General features: G+C 43.5%; 1 protein-coding gene across 1 annotated transcript; it reads left to right on the plus strand.

The window, feature by feature from the left end:
- Nucleotides 1-5973: 5973 nt before the first annotated feature.
- On the plus strand, nucleotides 5974-10615 carry sox4b (SRY-box transcription factor 4b). The gene has a single exon (XM_080471459.1). It carries the CDS (start codon nucleotides 6663-6665, stop codon nucleotides 7917-7919), a length of 1257 nt encoding a protein of 418 aa, XP_080327585.1. The 5' UTR covers nucleotides 5974-6662; the 3' UTR covers nucleotides 7920-10615.
- The last annotated feature ends 3057 nt before the right edge of the window (nucleotides 10616-13672 follow it).

The following is a 13672-nucleotide window of genomic DNA, read 5'->3' on the forward strand; positions in this document are numbered from 1 at the left end:
AACCAGCCATCTGTCTCTTGAAGTGCTGTAAAAGAGTTTGTTGGGAACACTGACTTGGATGACAGTAGAAAAATATCATAATGAAAGATTGAGTTTAGTAAAATGTGTTTTGGGCCGGCCCTTTATTATTTTCAGAGGAATCGTCTTTCTCTCGGCGAGCGTTGGTAATTTGCCACTCGCCACCATGGGTGAGTAGAAGAAGCAATTCAAACAGTATCCATCCATCTTCCGTGCCGCTTAGTCCTGTGCAGGGTCGCTGGGCACTGGAGCCAATTCCAACTAACTACTGATGAGGGCAGGATTCACCCTGGACAGATCATCAATCCATCACAGGGCAAACACAAGGAGACACACAACCACAATCACACTCAGACCAAGGGAAACTTTAGGCTCACCAGTTCTTGATATCGCAAGAACTTCCAGTTCAGAAACACTCGCTGAAATCAACTGCAGCGTGTCGCCGTGTATGAGGGAGGCGAAGCATCGTTTATATAGAGAAAACATTGAGTGAAAGACAATATGCTTAAACCTGGTGTTGCCTTCGGTTGTTCAAACCACAATATGAAGATTGAGGGGAAAATGTCCTTTCATGTCTTTCTAAAGGAAAGGAAAGGACGAGAGCATTTAATTGAAGTGGTTCGAAGGAAAAATCCTGTTGGAAGCAAATGGGACTGGTCCGCTCACGAGCTTTGTGTGGGAAACATTTGATTGGAGCTAAATAAACAAATTTGATTTAAAAAAAAAAAAGAAGTATTTTTCAAGTTGCCATATAAAGACCTTCCACCCAGGTTATTTCCATACATACATATATATATATATATATATATATATATATATATATATATATATATATACATACATACATACTTTATTTTTGTTTAAATAATTGGAAAATAACCCTTCAGAAATATCTAAATTATTCCTGCCTCCCATAAAGAAATACTTTTCCACCATCACTTTCAAATATGAAGGCCCTCTCATAGAACTAATTATTACTACAGCCACTGAAGTAAAGAAGTATGGGTCCATCCACATTCTCTAATTCCAGTGCTGTGCATTGTCAGAGTGTGATTACATACATCAAATCCACTAGTTATCCTGATCATCTTGATTAACTCTTGCACCACCAGTATGACTCAACCTCAGCGGCTCGGAAGGTGGTGAGTCACTGCTTGGTATTCATTGCAGCCCGACCGTTTATGCCGTGAAAATAATCAGGAGTGTGACGTCCCTGAGATGCACGAGGACACGGAGTTCATTCATTTGCATGAAGAATCTCAAAACAATTAAAAACATTTTCTGTTTTTTTTTCTTTTTTTTGGCATCATTGTCACATTTCAGACAGTTTTCACCCGTCATCTCTCTGGATACCAGACAACACAACCGTGTTGGTCTGTAGAATATAAAGAATAGCTTTTTCTTTTTCAATTATTATTACGGAACAGTCAATCAGTGGCTCAGACGAACAACACAGTGTTGCATAGCTAAAAAAGTAATTGTCATTAGAACTTTTCTGGTTTCAGAATAACCTGTGAATTCTTTTGCTTTGATACTTTCACGAAATGTTGCATCCTATTTCAAAAGCTGCTAGAATTCCACAGATGGACTGGACTCATTTTGATTTCAAGGCGGTGCCAATGTGAAGATAACTTTGATATTCAGCAGTTCTTCAAACTCACTGTGTGGATTTGGTGGTACTGAGAAATCGGAAACTGTGTTGAATCTTGTCTGTCAGTGCAACGTTGTACCGAGAAAGACTTGATGATCTATTGGCAGAGTTCTATTTCTTTGCTTTCTGGCTTTTTTATTTTTATTTTATTATTTTCTGGATACCATTAACCGCATAGAATTCATAGTTTGAAAAAAGTATGCATGCCAAATCCTGTCAGTTGTGACAGGATTGGAGTGAAAGGGTTCACAATCAAGATTATTGCAGTGGATCATCTACTGTTATGATTCAAACTTCAAGCGGGCTGAACTCAAAGCATGGTCTGCGACAGACGGTCAATATACACCTCCATCAATATTTCAATATGGGAAGATTTTAAGTTTTCATGAAACCGACTGGATGTGCTCTGAGTGGGTGGTTGACCATATGGTGTCAGTGCTCTGAATAACAGATGACCTCAGATCAGATTTATCTTAGGAGGGAGATGGGGAGGGAAAAGAAAGAGAGATGAGAGGCTGCTTTGGCAACGCGCTTCATCCAACATTCATGCCAGTAAAACAAATTGACCTAAACTGGGGGGGGGGGGGGGGCTAAAGGGAGAGAGAGAGAGAGAGAAAGCGAGAGAGCGAGAGCGAGAGCGAGCGAGAGAGAGAGAGAGAGAGAGACAGAGAGAGAGAGAGCGAGCGAGAGAGAGAGGCCGACTGTTGCAGAAACAGAGGAGGGAATGACAGACGGGTGAGAAAGGCGTGCTGCAGAGAGGAGATGTGAAGAGCAGAAGGATGGGGGGATTCTTTCTATGCTGCAACGCATAGAAAGAGAAAAGTACCAACTAGCTTTTTTTTTTTCTAAAGCTCAGATACCATCGGTTTGCCACACTTGGAAATACATACAGTTTCAACAACTTTTGTCAGAAGTTGCGAAATAGGTCAGAACATGTTATTGCACATGTATTATTTTAAATATTTATCTCTTCTTTAGCACTGATCTTACTTTCATGTGTAAATGTGTATCTTCTTTCAATAAGAAGCTTGAAACTAACTTTTCAAAAATGAGTAATGTAGTTCATTCAGGTGCACAATGTATTGTATCACATGTAGTAGCAATGTGCAGTTTTTCTGCTCAACTTTAATAGATAGTCATACTTAAGTACGAGAACTTATTCGCAGTCATTTGAATACAGTAAATTTGAATTTGCTGAACAAGGGAAGTACTGACGAATGGGACTGAAATGGGGTGGAGCTGAGAGAGAAATAGAATGAGATGGAAAGAGTGAGGACAGACAAAAGAAAGTTGGGGGAGTGAGGCAAAGGGGGAGTAGCTAAAAGAACACCTGTTGAGATTAGGGTTGGCACGCGACCCACTCCAACTCGCGTGGCAGCTGCACCTCAGTGGAACAATGGCAGTAAAAGGGAGAGACCCAGAAAGCGAGGGGAAAGTTTGAATGCACTACTTATCCTTTTCAGGGCTTGTGTGTGTCTGTGTGTGTGTGGCATACTAATGTTTACACCGAGCGAAAGGGTGAGGGACGGGGGTGGGGAGGGTGGGGTGGGGGGTGGGGGGTGTAAGAGTAAGAGAAAGACAGAGAAGAAAATGTGTGCCAAGAACAAGAGATGTGCATTGAAGTTGACTGTGGGGCCACAACTCGGTGAAAGGTCTTATTTATCTTTGAGATGTAGAATAGAATAGAATAGAATAGAATAGAATAGAATAGAATAGAATAGAATAGACACCTGTTTAATGTACTGAATGAGCTCAAGCCAACCAGTTTTAATTCCCAGTGCACTAAGTTTCAATGCAGCACTTGAAATTCTGTTTCAAATTCTGGTTTGCAGTGTGTCTATAATGATAAATATCGACCCAGTACTAGTCTTTACGCAAACCCGCAGAGAACACGTACAATAAGTGCTGTACATTTCAAATATTTTTGTATCATTCAAAGCACTTTTTCCCATAAAATCCACACGCTCCTGCTTTAGCTTACGTTTTTGACTTGCACCCACTTGTGTTTTCCTGCATTTCCATATTGAACTGGCATTTACGGAGCAGTATGACTTTATGAGTTAACACTCTTATACCCAGTTCTGCTCCATGAACACACAAATTGGAGCCCAATTACACAGTGCTTTACTTGGATGCACTGCAGATATGAGGCCATATTGAATATAATTGTACCCAGTGAAATGCATCCAGTAACATTGGCAACTCTACTTTCATACTAATTTCCCCGCGGTGGTCTTAGTCACCTCTGACTCTCCTTTCATTAAGAACATCTGACCATCTCTTTTGATTCCTCAATGAGGTGTACACACACACACACACCACACACACACACACGCACGCACACACACACACATTTTGATGGCATTTTTCAATGTGCACAGGCATGCGTGCTCCCTTGGAAGCTAGAATAATTAAAGTGGTGACTAATTTCAAACTGAGCAGGGTATTTTTCTTTTTTTCCAACAGTCCCACATTCCTTTAATTTTTACCTTCCTTGCTACATTCTGGATAGACCTTACACACGCACACACGCTGCAGAACACACACCATCGCTTGGATGCCTCCCTGTCGCACAGAGACATTATGTAATTCACCCTTGGTAACTGTTCTCAGTGCTGGGACTGATCTCTTTTACCCTCCCTAAATTCTGTGCTGCAGCAGACAGCCGCGCGGCGCCCTCTCTGGCTCTGCCACGCCATCTAGCGACGCACCAACCCCGCACTGGAGTTTCTCTTCACTCAGTGCATGCTCTCATCACATCCTTTTTTTTTTTTTTTGTTTGTTGAGGGTTTTTTTTTTTTACCTTTTCTTTTTTTTTTCTGACCAGTGAGGAATTACACATTTAAACTTTTATTGAAAGACAAAACTTACAAAACTTATCAAAGTTATAAAAAGTATCTTTAAAATATTTCTATATTGACTTTATCATTAAACTGTAGTAGCTCCCTAAGGTAAAGGAAGTAAATGAAATTCTTAACACTAAGATTTATTTTGTACACCTTCAATCCTGTTTTTGTATTATAATACTTAATTAGGCACAATGCGTAAAGGTAACCGTGTCGGTAAGCGCAGCGCGGCGCGTTATTCTGTCACCGGGTCTTGTTTGTGTCAGTGTTCACGGAAAACTGCACCCGATGTCAGTTCAGAGGGGTGCGGATGTGAATGTGTGTGTGTGTGTGTGTGTGCGCGCTCTCTCACACACACACGCGCAGTTTCACACACGCTCGTCTGTTTCTTCGCTCCCTTCTCTTTTCCCCGTCTGGGGTTTGCGGGAGAGGGATGATACGTGCTATGTGACAAAAGACCGCCCAACCCCGCCTCAGAGAGAGAGAGAGAGAGAGAGAGAGAGAGAGAGAGAGAGAGAGAGAGAGAGAGAGAGAGAGAGAGAGAGAGAGAGAGAGAGAGGGGGGGGGGGGGGGGGGGAGCGCACAGCGCGCAGTTTGGCTCGGAGTCTTCTCTCACACCAGCCTAACGATCATGATGTGTCCAACAGACATTTTCCTGTTTGTGATGCGCTCAGTGAGGAAGAAGAAGAAGAAACTCAAACTGTTGAACTGGTGCAGTTAAACAACAGGTCAATGATTCATGTTTTCTGTCAGTGGCCCACCTGTAGGTAAACAACTGACCAATTAAAGCAATCAGGCTATCAATTATGCAAATTATACAGAAAATCTTTAGAGGTACAAGTTGATGCCTCCTAATGCGGTTTACTAGACCTGGTATCTTTTTTTTTCTTTCTTTTTTTTTAACTCCCCCACTGCTTCTTTAATACATTGTAAACATTAGGTAATGCTTTACTACATTAGCTGCAATGCGCCGGCTCCACAGTCTCTCTATTCAGCGCCATTCACAACATGTGGAAGGAGAACCAGGTGGATGTAACAAGACGAATTTCTTTAATTTTGTACTGAGCTCAGTGGTACAAACTGTTCTCAGCGCTCAGAGTGCCATATGGTAAAGTGTACTATTCTTCCTATATAGTGAGCCTGCATGTTAATGGTATACACATGGGCTGGTGGTAAGAGAGTAGAATGGGGTGGGAGGGGTGGGAGGTTCATAACATAAGCCAGTGTCTCTTTAAAAAAAATTGAAGTTTCTTGTTGTATTCTGGAATGAGGTCAGACACGAGGCTCCTCATTGCACGCGCTGATTATTATTAGATTTCATTTTGGGCCAATGGGAGCGCCGGGGGCGTGGCTCTGGCTCAGAAGCAGGGTAGCGACAGCACGCCATTGGTGGATTTTTATCGCCGTTGTATCACTGGAAAGGATAAATGCAAGCAAGGGGGGCCGGGTCTGGAGGGCTGCTTGAAACGCGACTGTTGGTCTGCAGATGGGAGGCGGACAGTGTAACTCGCTCTAGCTTCTTTTTTTTTTTTCCTCCTTTCCCCGGCATGCATGGCTTTTGTTTCTAGGAGAGGGGGACAGAGCTGATGCTGAGAAAAAAAAAGAAAAAAAAAAAAAGCATTTACCTTGAACACACTGCACTCGGGAGCCCGTTGTAAGTGTCCAAAACGCACAGTGTGGCACCCAGTCTGCAATCTGCAGCTGTAGAGACTCTGTTCAGTGTCCACACGGCTTGAATTGATTTTATAACACAGAGAGAAGAGACCGAGAGAGAGAGAGCAAGAGAGAGAGAGCAATTACAGGGTACACAGTGGAGAGTCCTGTTTCACCACCACCAGAACCTGGAAATTAAACTTTTTTTTTTTTTGTTGTTTTTCTTTTTTTCCTAACGCATCCAGCCTTTTAAAGGCTCCTCTGGACTGAAGTGTTTCCGAGTTTACCGGCAACTCAGGAGTGAATTATTTCTTGCCCTGTTTCTACTCAGCTTGAGCGGTGAAGTGGGGGAGGAAAAGAGCTGAGTCTGCTTTAAAGTGCATCAGAGGACCGAGGAGGGAGAGAAAGAGAGAGAGAGAGAGAGAGAGAGAGCGAGAGAGAGGGGGAGAAAGAGCCAGCACACCGCTCTCCCTCCCTGCGTTCCACCGGGCAGCATGGTGCAGAAAATGAGCCACACGGAGAGCACCGCCGAGGCGCTGTCCTTCTTCGCCGGGGATTCGAGCTCCGACTCCGGGGCGTGCATGGACCTGGACCCGGCCGCCTCGCCTCTCTCCCCGGGCTCCACAGCCTCCTCCACCGCCGGCGACAAGTTGGGCGAGAACCCGGCGTGGTGTAAAACTCCCAGCGGGCACATCAAGAGACCCATGAACGCCTTCATGGTGTGGTCCCAGATCGAGAGGAGAAAGATCATGGAGCAGTCCCCGGACATGCACAACGCGGAGATCTCCAAGCGGCTGGGGAAGCGGTGGAAGCTGCTCAGAGACAGCGACAAGATCCCCTTCATCAGGGAGGCGGAGCGGCTCCGGCTCAAGCACATGGCGGACTATCCCGACTACAAGTATCGGCCGAGAAAGAAGGTGAAGTCAAGCGCGTCCAAGCCGGGAAGCGGTGGGGACAAGGGGGACAAAGTGAACAGTAGCTCCAGCAACACCAGCACTAAGTCATCCTCCTCCTCGAGGAAGAGTGGCTCCAAATCACCCAGCAGCAGCAGCAGCAGCAGCAGACCCCACAAATCACTTTTCGGGAGCGGTAGCACCAAAGCATCACTGTTTGCCTCCGAGCACCCGGCAGAGCTCCACCACAACTCGCTATACAAGTCCAAATCCGTGTCCTCGGCGGCCAAGCAGATCCCGGACGGCAAGAAGCCCAAGCGGGTGTACGTGTTCGGGAGCAGCGCGGCCAGCCTGAGCGTCAGCCCCGCGTCCTCCGTCGTGGTGCCCGCCAGCCCCACGCTCAGCAGCTCGGCGGACTCCAGCGACCCGCTCAGCCTCTACGAGGACGCGGCGAGCGGCCGGGAGGAGGGAGCCGACTCCCCCGGCAGCGGCGGCAGCAGCCTGGGCGGGTCTTCGGAGCGCCGCGGCGGGCACACGTACAGCAGCAGTCGGCGGGCTTCCTCGCCCACCCCCTCCGGATCGCACTCCTCCGCCTCGTCCCACTCGTCCTCCTCCTCCTCGGAGGACGAGGAGTTCGAGGACGACCTGCTCGACATCAACCCGAGCCCCAGCTTCGACAGCATGTCGCTGGGGAGCTTCGGCTCCTCGGTGCTGGACAGAGACTGGGATTTGAACTTTGAGTCCGGCTCCGGGGGGTCCCACTTCGAGTTCCCCGACTACTGCACGCCCGAAGTCAGCGAGATGATCTCCGGAGACTGGCTGGAGTCCACCATCTCCAACCTGGTATTCACGTACTGAGGTGCGCAGAATAATCGAATCGTGAAGCGGGGGAGCGACAGGTAACGATGAACAGAGAGAAGCGGGGGAGCTCCTGCAAACAGTGGGCGCAATAGTTTGTGTTCAACCCACTGAAACTAGTCCCCGTCCCTTCTTGTCCGTGCGAGGCGAGAGCTGCGGATCCCTTGGAAAGCTAAACTTTGAAGCAGGTTAAAGTTGCTTTTTGTACTTTTCTTCGGACGCGTGGACTGTGGGACTCGGTACAGCCACAGAGAGCAGCAAGCACCAGGAGACGAGAGAAACTGACTGAAACAGACCCGGACTGTTTCTGAACAACAAACAAACAAACAAACAAAAAAAAAAACAAAAAAAAAAACTTAACTGTGATTGATTTGCACGTTACGCGGTCCGCCGTTCACTTAATCAATGTTGTTGCTGATTTTTTTTATTTTTTATTTTTTATTTCGAGAAAAAAAAGGGACATTTCACAACTTTTTACCAATCGCCAAGTGAACTTCACCACTAGAAAAAGGTACAGAAATAGGACTGCCGTGCGACATTTTTTATTGTGGTGTGTCACCGAGTGGGATTTTTATTGAAATCGAGGTGGGTTGGTGTTTTGTTTTTTTGTTTGTTTTTTTTTTAAGTCGAATATTTTCTCAAAAGCAAAAAAAAAAAAAACGTGTAAAGCATGATAGCCTACTTTGTTCCTATCTTGTGCTGAGATTTTCTGTGAGAGCAGTTTAAAAACTAGTATTAGGGTTATTTAAATGGGTAGGTGGCGCTCGCTTCGGTTCTTCTCTTTAAAAAAAAAAAAAGAAAAAAAATGGACATTGAAATAATCACCAGCTGTCGTAATCTTTCAGACTTCAGGACTCAAACGCAACTTCAAATCTGTGCTGAACTTTATACACTTCTCTATGATTCAGGACCAAAATGTTGATTTCAGATCATAGTTATAGAGAAATCCTCACCGATTGTTTTCATCCTCTGAGCTTTGTTTTTGTACATGTATTCAGATGCCATTTTATATGGGATGTTGTATTTATATACTGGGCCAAGCATTTTTGACTTGATCATTTGTTTTTGTTTTTTATTTCCTGTACACATGATCTAGTCCTGTTTTTTTGTTTTTGTTTTTGTTTTTGTCAGTATCTCTGTGTCTGTCACATTTCCTTCTCAGGCGAAGGGCTAGAGTTAAAAAAAACAACACAACTTTTGATTTGTTTTTATATTTAAATGTACACACTTTTGGACACTTAAAAGAGAGGAAACAGTTTGATTATTTTCTCAGTGTATTTTTGTACAAATCTATATAGAAAAGGGGAGTCAAGAATCGGTGTGTGTAGCCTACTATTACAGCTGGATTTCCTAATTTTTAATACCCTGGCAGACTGGTTTTCATGCTGCCTTCAAGTGCTCATGGTAAGCTCGTAAATTTATGACGCTCTGTGCTGCCTGGATTGCTTTTGTACTTACAGCCAGCGGAGCAGACCTTATAACACTGTGGTGCCTATTGTTTGAGTTTAGAAATAGTGAGTAGGTACCAAACTTATTTTTTACTTCAAGCGGGAAGGGAAGCTGATATAAATCAGGTGCATAACTTTGGTTATAATTGACTAATTATGTCTAACTTCTACCAGCAAACACTGACAAGACTTGTTTGTTTGCCTTGTGCATCACGTGCAAGGCAACAAGCTCACAAGCAGAACATAGTGCAGTTTTTAAAAGATCCAATTACGATTTTTCCCGACAGCACTTGAAAGCAGCACCAGTGTGGTCTCAGCCTACCTTCTACGTTTACAGTGCCAGACTGCAGGCTTCTTAAAGACACAGGAACGCATTATTTCTTCAGGCGACTCCTGTGGACCATGTGGGTTTTGAACAGCATTACTATTTTAAGCAAGCCACTCGCTTTTTTGCATTTTCTGTCAAGATATCTTGCCTATGACAACAACGAGGAGATTGTAGCTTTAAATTTGACTTATTTCTTGATGTTTTCATTAACTGATGTCACATTTGCCAATCAACCACTGGATTGAACAGGCTATCAATATAGCAAAGCAAACAACAAGGATGATAACATCAAGCGTATTCAAATTTCTGACTTGAGTTCCGCAACACCTACTTGTACTGCGTTTCTCATTGTATTTGAATATATAATCTTTTCTACTTGTCGGCTAACTACTAGCTAATAATTGTTTTAGTATCTTTATGGCATGGTGATTAGCATTTGTATTTCAGATTCAGGTTACTAGCTGTTGTGTTTTTCAGAAAAAAATGAAAAAATGAGGAAAAACGATGAAACGTGAACTCGATCTTTGTATATTTGACTGTATCATAAAGCAAAAAGATTGTGTGTTTATGTACGTTGTTGCTATCCAGGACAGGCACTGTCATGAACTGCTATCCTTTACACATCCTTACTTACATTTAAGGTGGTCAGTTCAGACTGTTTTTTTTATATATATATGAAAGCATTTTTAAATATATTAACTTTATTTTTCATCCATCCTGTGCAATATGCTGTGTAGAATTATCATTTATTGTCTCTAATCATGCCATAAACAAAGGAACCACCCTTTTTTTGAGACTCAGAGAAAGGGAGGGGAACTCATGCCAGCTAAATTGTGTCCCTTCACTGCCTGTCAGATTGTTGATACAAACTTGTGTACAGAACTTTTTCAAGGAAGGAAATAAATATCAGCTGGAACTGAAACTCTACAACTCTTTTCTTGATTCAATCCACCTCATTCACTCCCAAGGAGCAGCCAGTCCACTGTACATGCTTTTAAGTAGCTCTGTAATCTTTTGTGGGAACACTCAATCGAGGTGAACTCTGCAGCTCATTAGAAACTTCACTGAAATACTTGGAACACAAATGGTCTGAACATGGGACAGTGGACTTGGTTTTCCTGGGCTTTCAAACACCGACCAATTAATTGTCAACAATGATGGGGGGGGGGGGGGTCTTGTAAGAGAAAAACATTGTAGAGACAAATCATCTTAAACATGCTCAAATTCTTTGCTCAGAATTTAAACCATTTTCACGGAGCTTGGTCTGAACATCCTCCTGGCTTATTGCTTTTAATGGTGTATTCTGCATTGTGATAAAATGCTCCACAGATGGTCCACCAAGCTTTTGGGAAGCTGACTGAGCTCTGGGAAAGCAGAATGGACAGACCTAATTCTGAAAGAGTTTTATAGCAGGCCCCACCCTCCATGCGCCCAGGTTGGTCTTGATTCTGTGAAAAGCCTTTGGGAAGCTTATAACTCCACCATGGATCCCAGACATGGATGCATTTATATAGACTGAGAGCAAATCAATAAGATTTTCTTAACCCCATCATGACATATATTTGATCCATTTTTATGCAAAGCCCCCATAAGGCTTAAGTCTGCATCATGGATTCAGACTGTTTCTTAGTAGGGGAGTGTTGATCTGGGACATATCCCATACCAATGATTACAAGGCCATATGGCATGACCTAGCTCTGTGTTTGAAAAAAACCCAAAAAAAAACACACACACACACATTGTGTTTGCCTTTTTACTCTATGTTGCAATTTTTTGTTTAGATCAGAAATAAACTACTATGAAAAGCTTGCACTTATCTGTTCAAACAGCCATGTAGAATTGATTTGAGGCTTCAGGGGTTAAAAATCAAATACCTAATGCATTATTTAAAACTATGATGTCACTGGCTGAAAACAGAAAATAGATTAGTGTCTTTTAGGTTGTATTTGCTGCAACATCATTCCACATTATCTTTTTGTGTCACGTGTTGTGTAAAAAATGGTCAACTCACACCACAGACATTTACAATCATAACTTACCATTAAAATGTCTGGCAAGAAATGAACAATCAAAACCTCATGTTGGAAAGATGAGACTAATGACTGATGAAAAAAAAAAAAATATATATATATCTTCTGCTTGTGCCACTTATTTGTTGCACACACAAGGAAATCCCCCATGAAAGCACACACAAAGGAGGTAAAAAAAAATCCAGCATGAAGACCAGTACAAGCAGGTGAAGATGAAATGACTCTGCTGGTTCCATCATCAATAAACGCTGACCACCATCATTAGCTGAAGGAGCACAGCTGATTAGGAATTGTGGAATTGTTACTGTAATGGTAAACATATTGTAGGTTTTACTCCCACATTCTATTCTATTCTATTTCCAGCCTCCTGTGTTGTATGCTGGCTTTCAGACAGTCATGATTCCCCTTCCCCCTCTCCCAGACAGACCCTTATTGTGGGGGATGGGCTGCTTCAGCAGCAGTCAGCCAAGGGCCCTCCAGCGTAGCTGACAAGCATGTCTGTCTGTCTACAGAATGTGCATGTGTCTCTGAGGGCGCGTGTGTGCATACATGTGCATTACACTACATGACATGGGCATCTCTGTATCAGTACAACACCACGTATGACTATCTCGTATTTCAAAAAATCTGCGATTGTTATTAATCATTGTTGTCTTGCATCAGCGACTAAAAACACAACAACAACTAAATAAAACATATGATGTAACCTGAGGTAATACTATGCGTTCATTTCTCTACTGTATTTATTGCATAACAGCATAATTCAATTTATGACATTAGAATTAAGGTGCTCAAGCTATTAGCCTAATTGAATATGTGGAGTCATTATATATGGCGCAGTAACACTATGCATTTTTAATGCAGCAACTGGATGCAAATTTACCCTAAGATAACAAGAAGACTTAGGCGTGTGAATTAGTCTTGCTGTTATGAGTGCTCATAGGATGACAGCAGAGTACATAAAGATAAATGCAAGACACAAAAGAGATAGTAAGCTACATTTAAACTGCCTGCATGTTATATTATTTTCATATACAGAACCATTTGGGGGTGGGGTGGGGGTGCATTGCACTATGTATGCGTTGCTAGTGGAAGAAAAGTATTTAAATCTGATCCATTGCATGAATTCACAACTGTTATTATGATGCTGCTGCCACAACTGAGCCCTCAGCATAAAAGTAAATTGCAGATATATGCATGGTTTTGCAGTTAAATTGGCTGTTTAGCAACTTGCTTCACAGAAGTCATTTCAGCTGGCAGTCGTATGTGCTCCGTAATGCCCGACTACATTTCTCTATTTTTCTTAACATCCATATGATAAATATGCATCATGCCAGGCAATGATATCTTCAGTGTGTCGCGTCTCCTCAGAATTTCTGAACAGTCCCAGCTCTTCTGTGCATGTCTGTTAAGCTCCTTTAAACTGTATGTAGCCTGTTCAGTGTGCAGTCTCATGCCTGGCCCAGCTGACTTCTCAGTGGGAGATGTTCAGGCAGCAGCCAGGGCAGAGCGGAGAGGAGCAGAACAGGCTGACTGCTGGAATCAGTGGCCCAGTAAAACCACAGCGGGGATGAAGGGGGGGGGGGGGGGGCTCAGGCGGCGTGGGGTATGACTGCATGTCTACGTCTGCCCGCATGTGTATGTAGCCGCTCCAAGCTAAGCCCAGGGGGGTTGGACTGTGGTGGTGATAGTGGTGGGAAGTATGGCTGCTTCTCCCCTCCTTAGTCTTTTTATGCATTCCGCGACTATTTTCTTTCCTGTTACAAAGGCCAGCTGTTTTCGCTACAAACAACTCCATGAGCGCAAGTGTCCCTTCTTCATTATTTATCTGTATCTGTCTGGCATATGAATGGGAGATGGGTGCCGTGTGTTATCGTTAGTTCTCCCGTCTGTACCTGACTGGCTCCATGTAGATGTGCCCACGGGCCTGGATTCACAGAAACATCA

The sequence above is a fragment of the Lipophrys pholis genome (assembly GCF_963383615.2).
Source record: "Lipophrys pholis genome assembly, chromosome: 9".
In the NCBI taxonomy this organism is placed as follows: Eukaryota; Metazoa; Chordata; class Actinopteri; order Blenniiformes; family Blenniidae; genus Lipophrys; species Lipophrys pholis.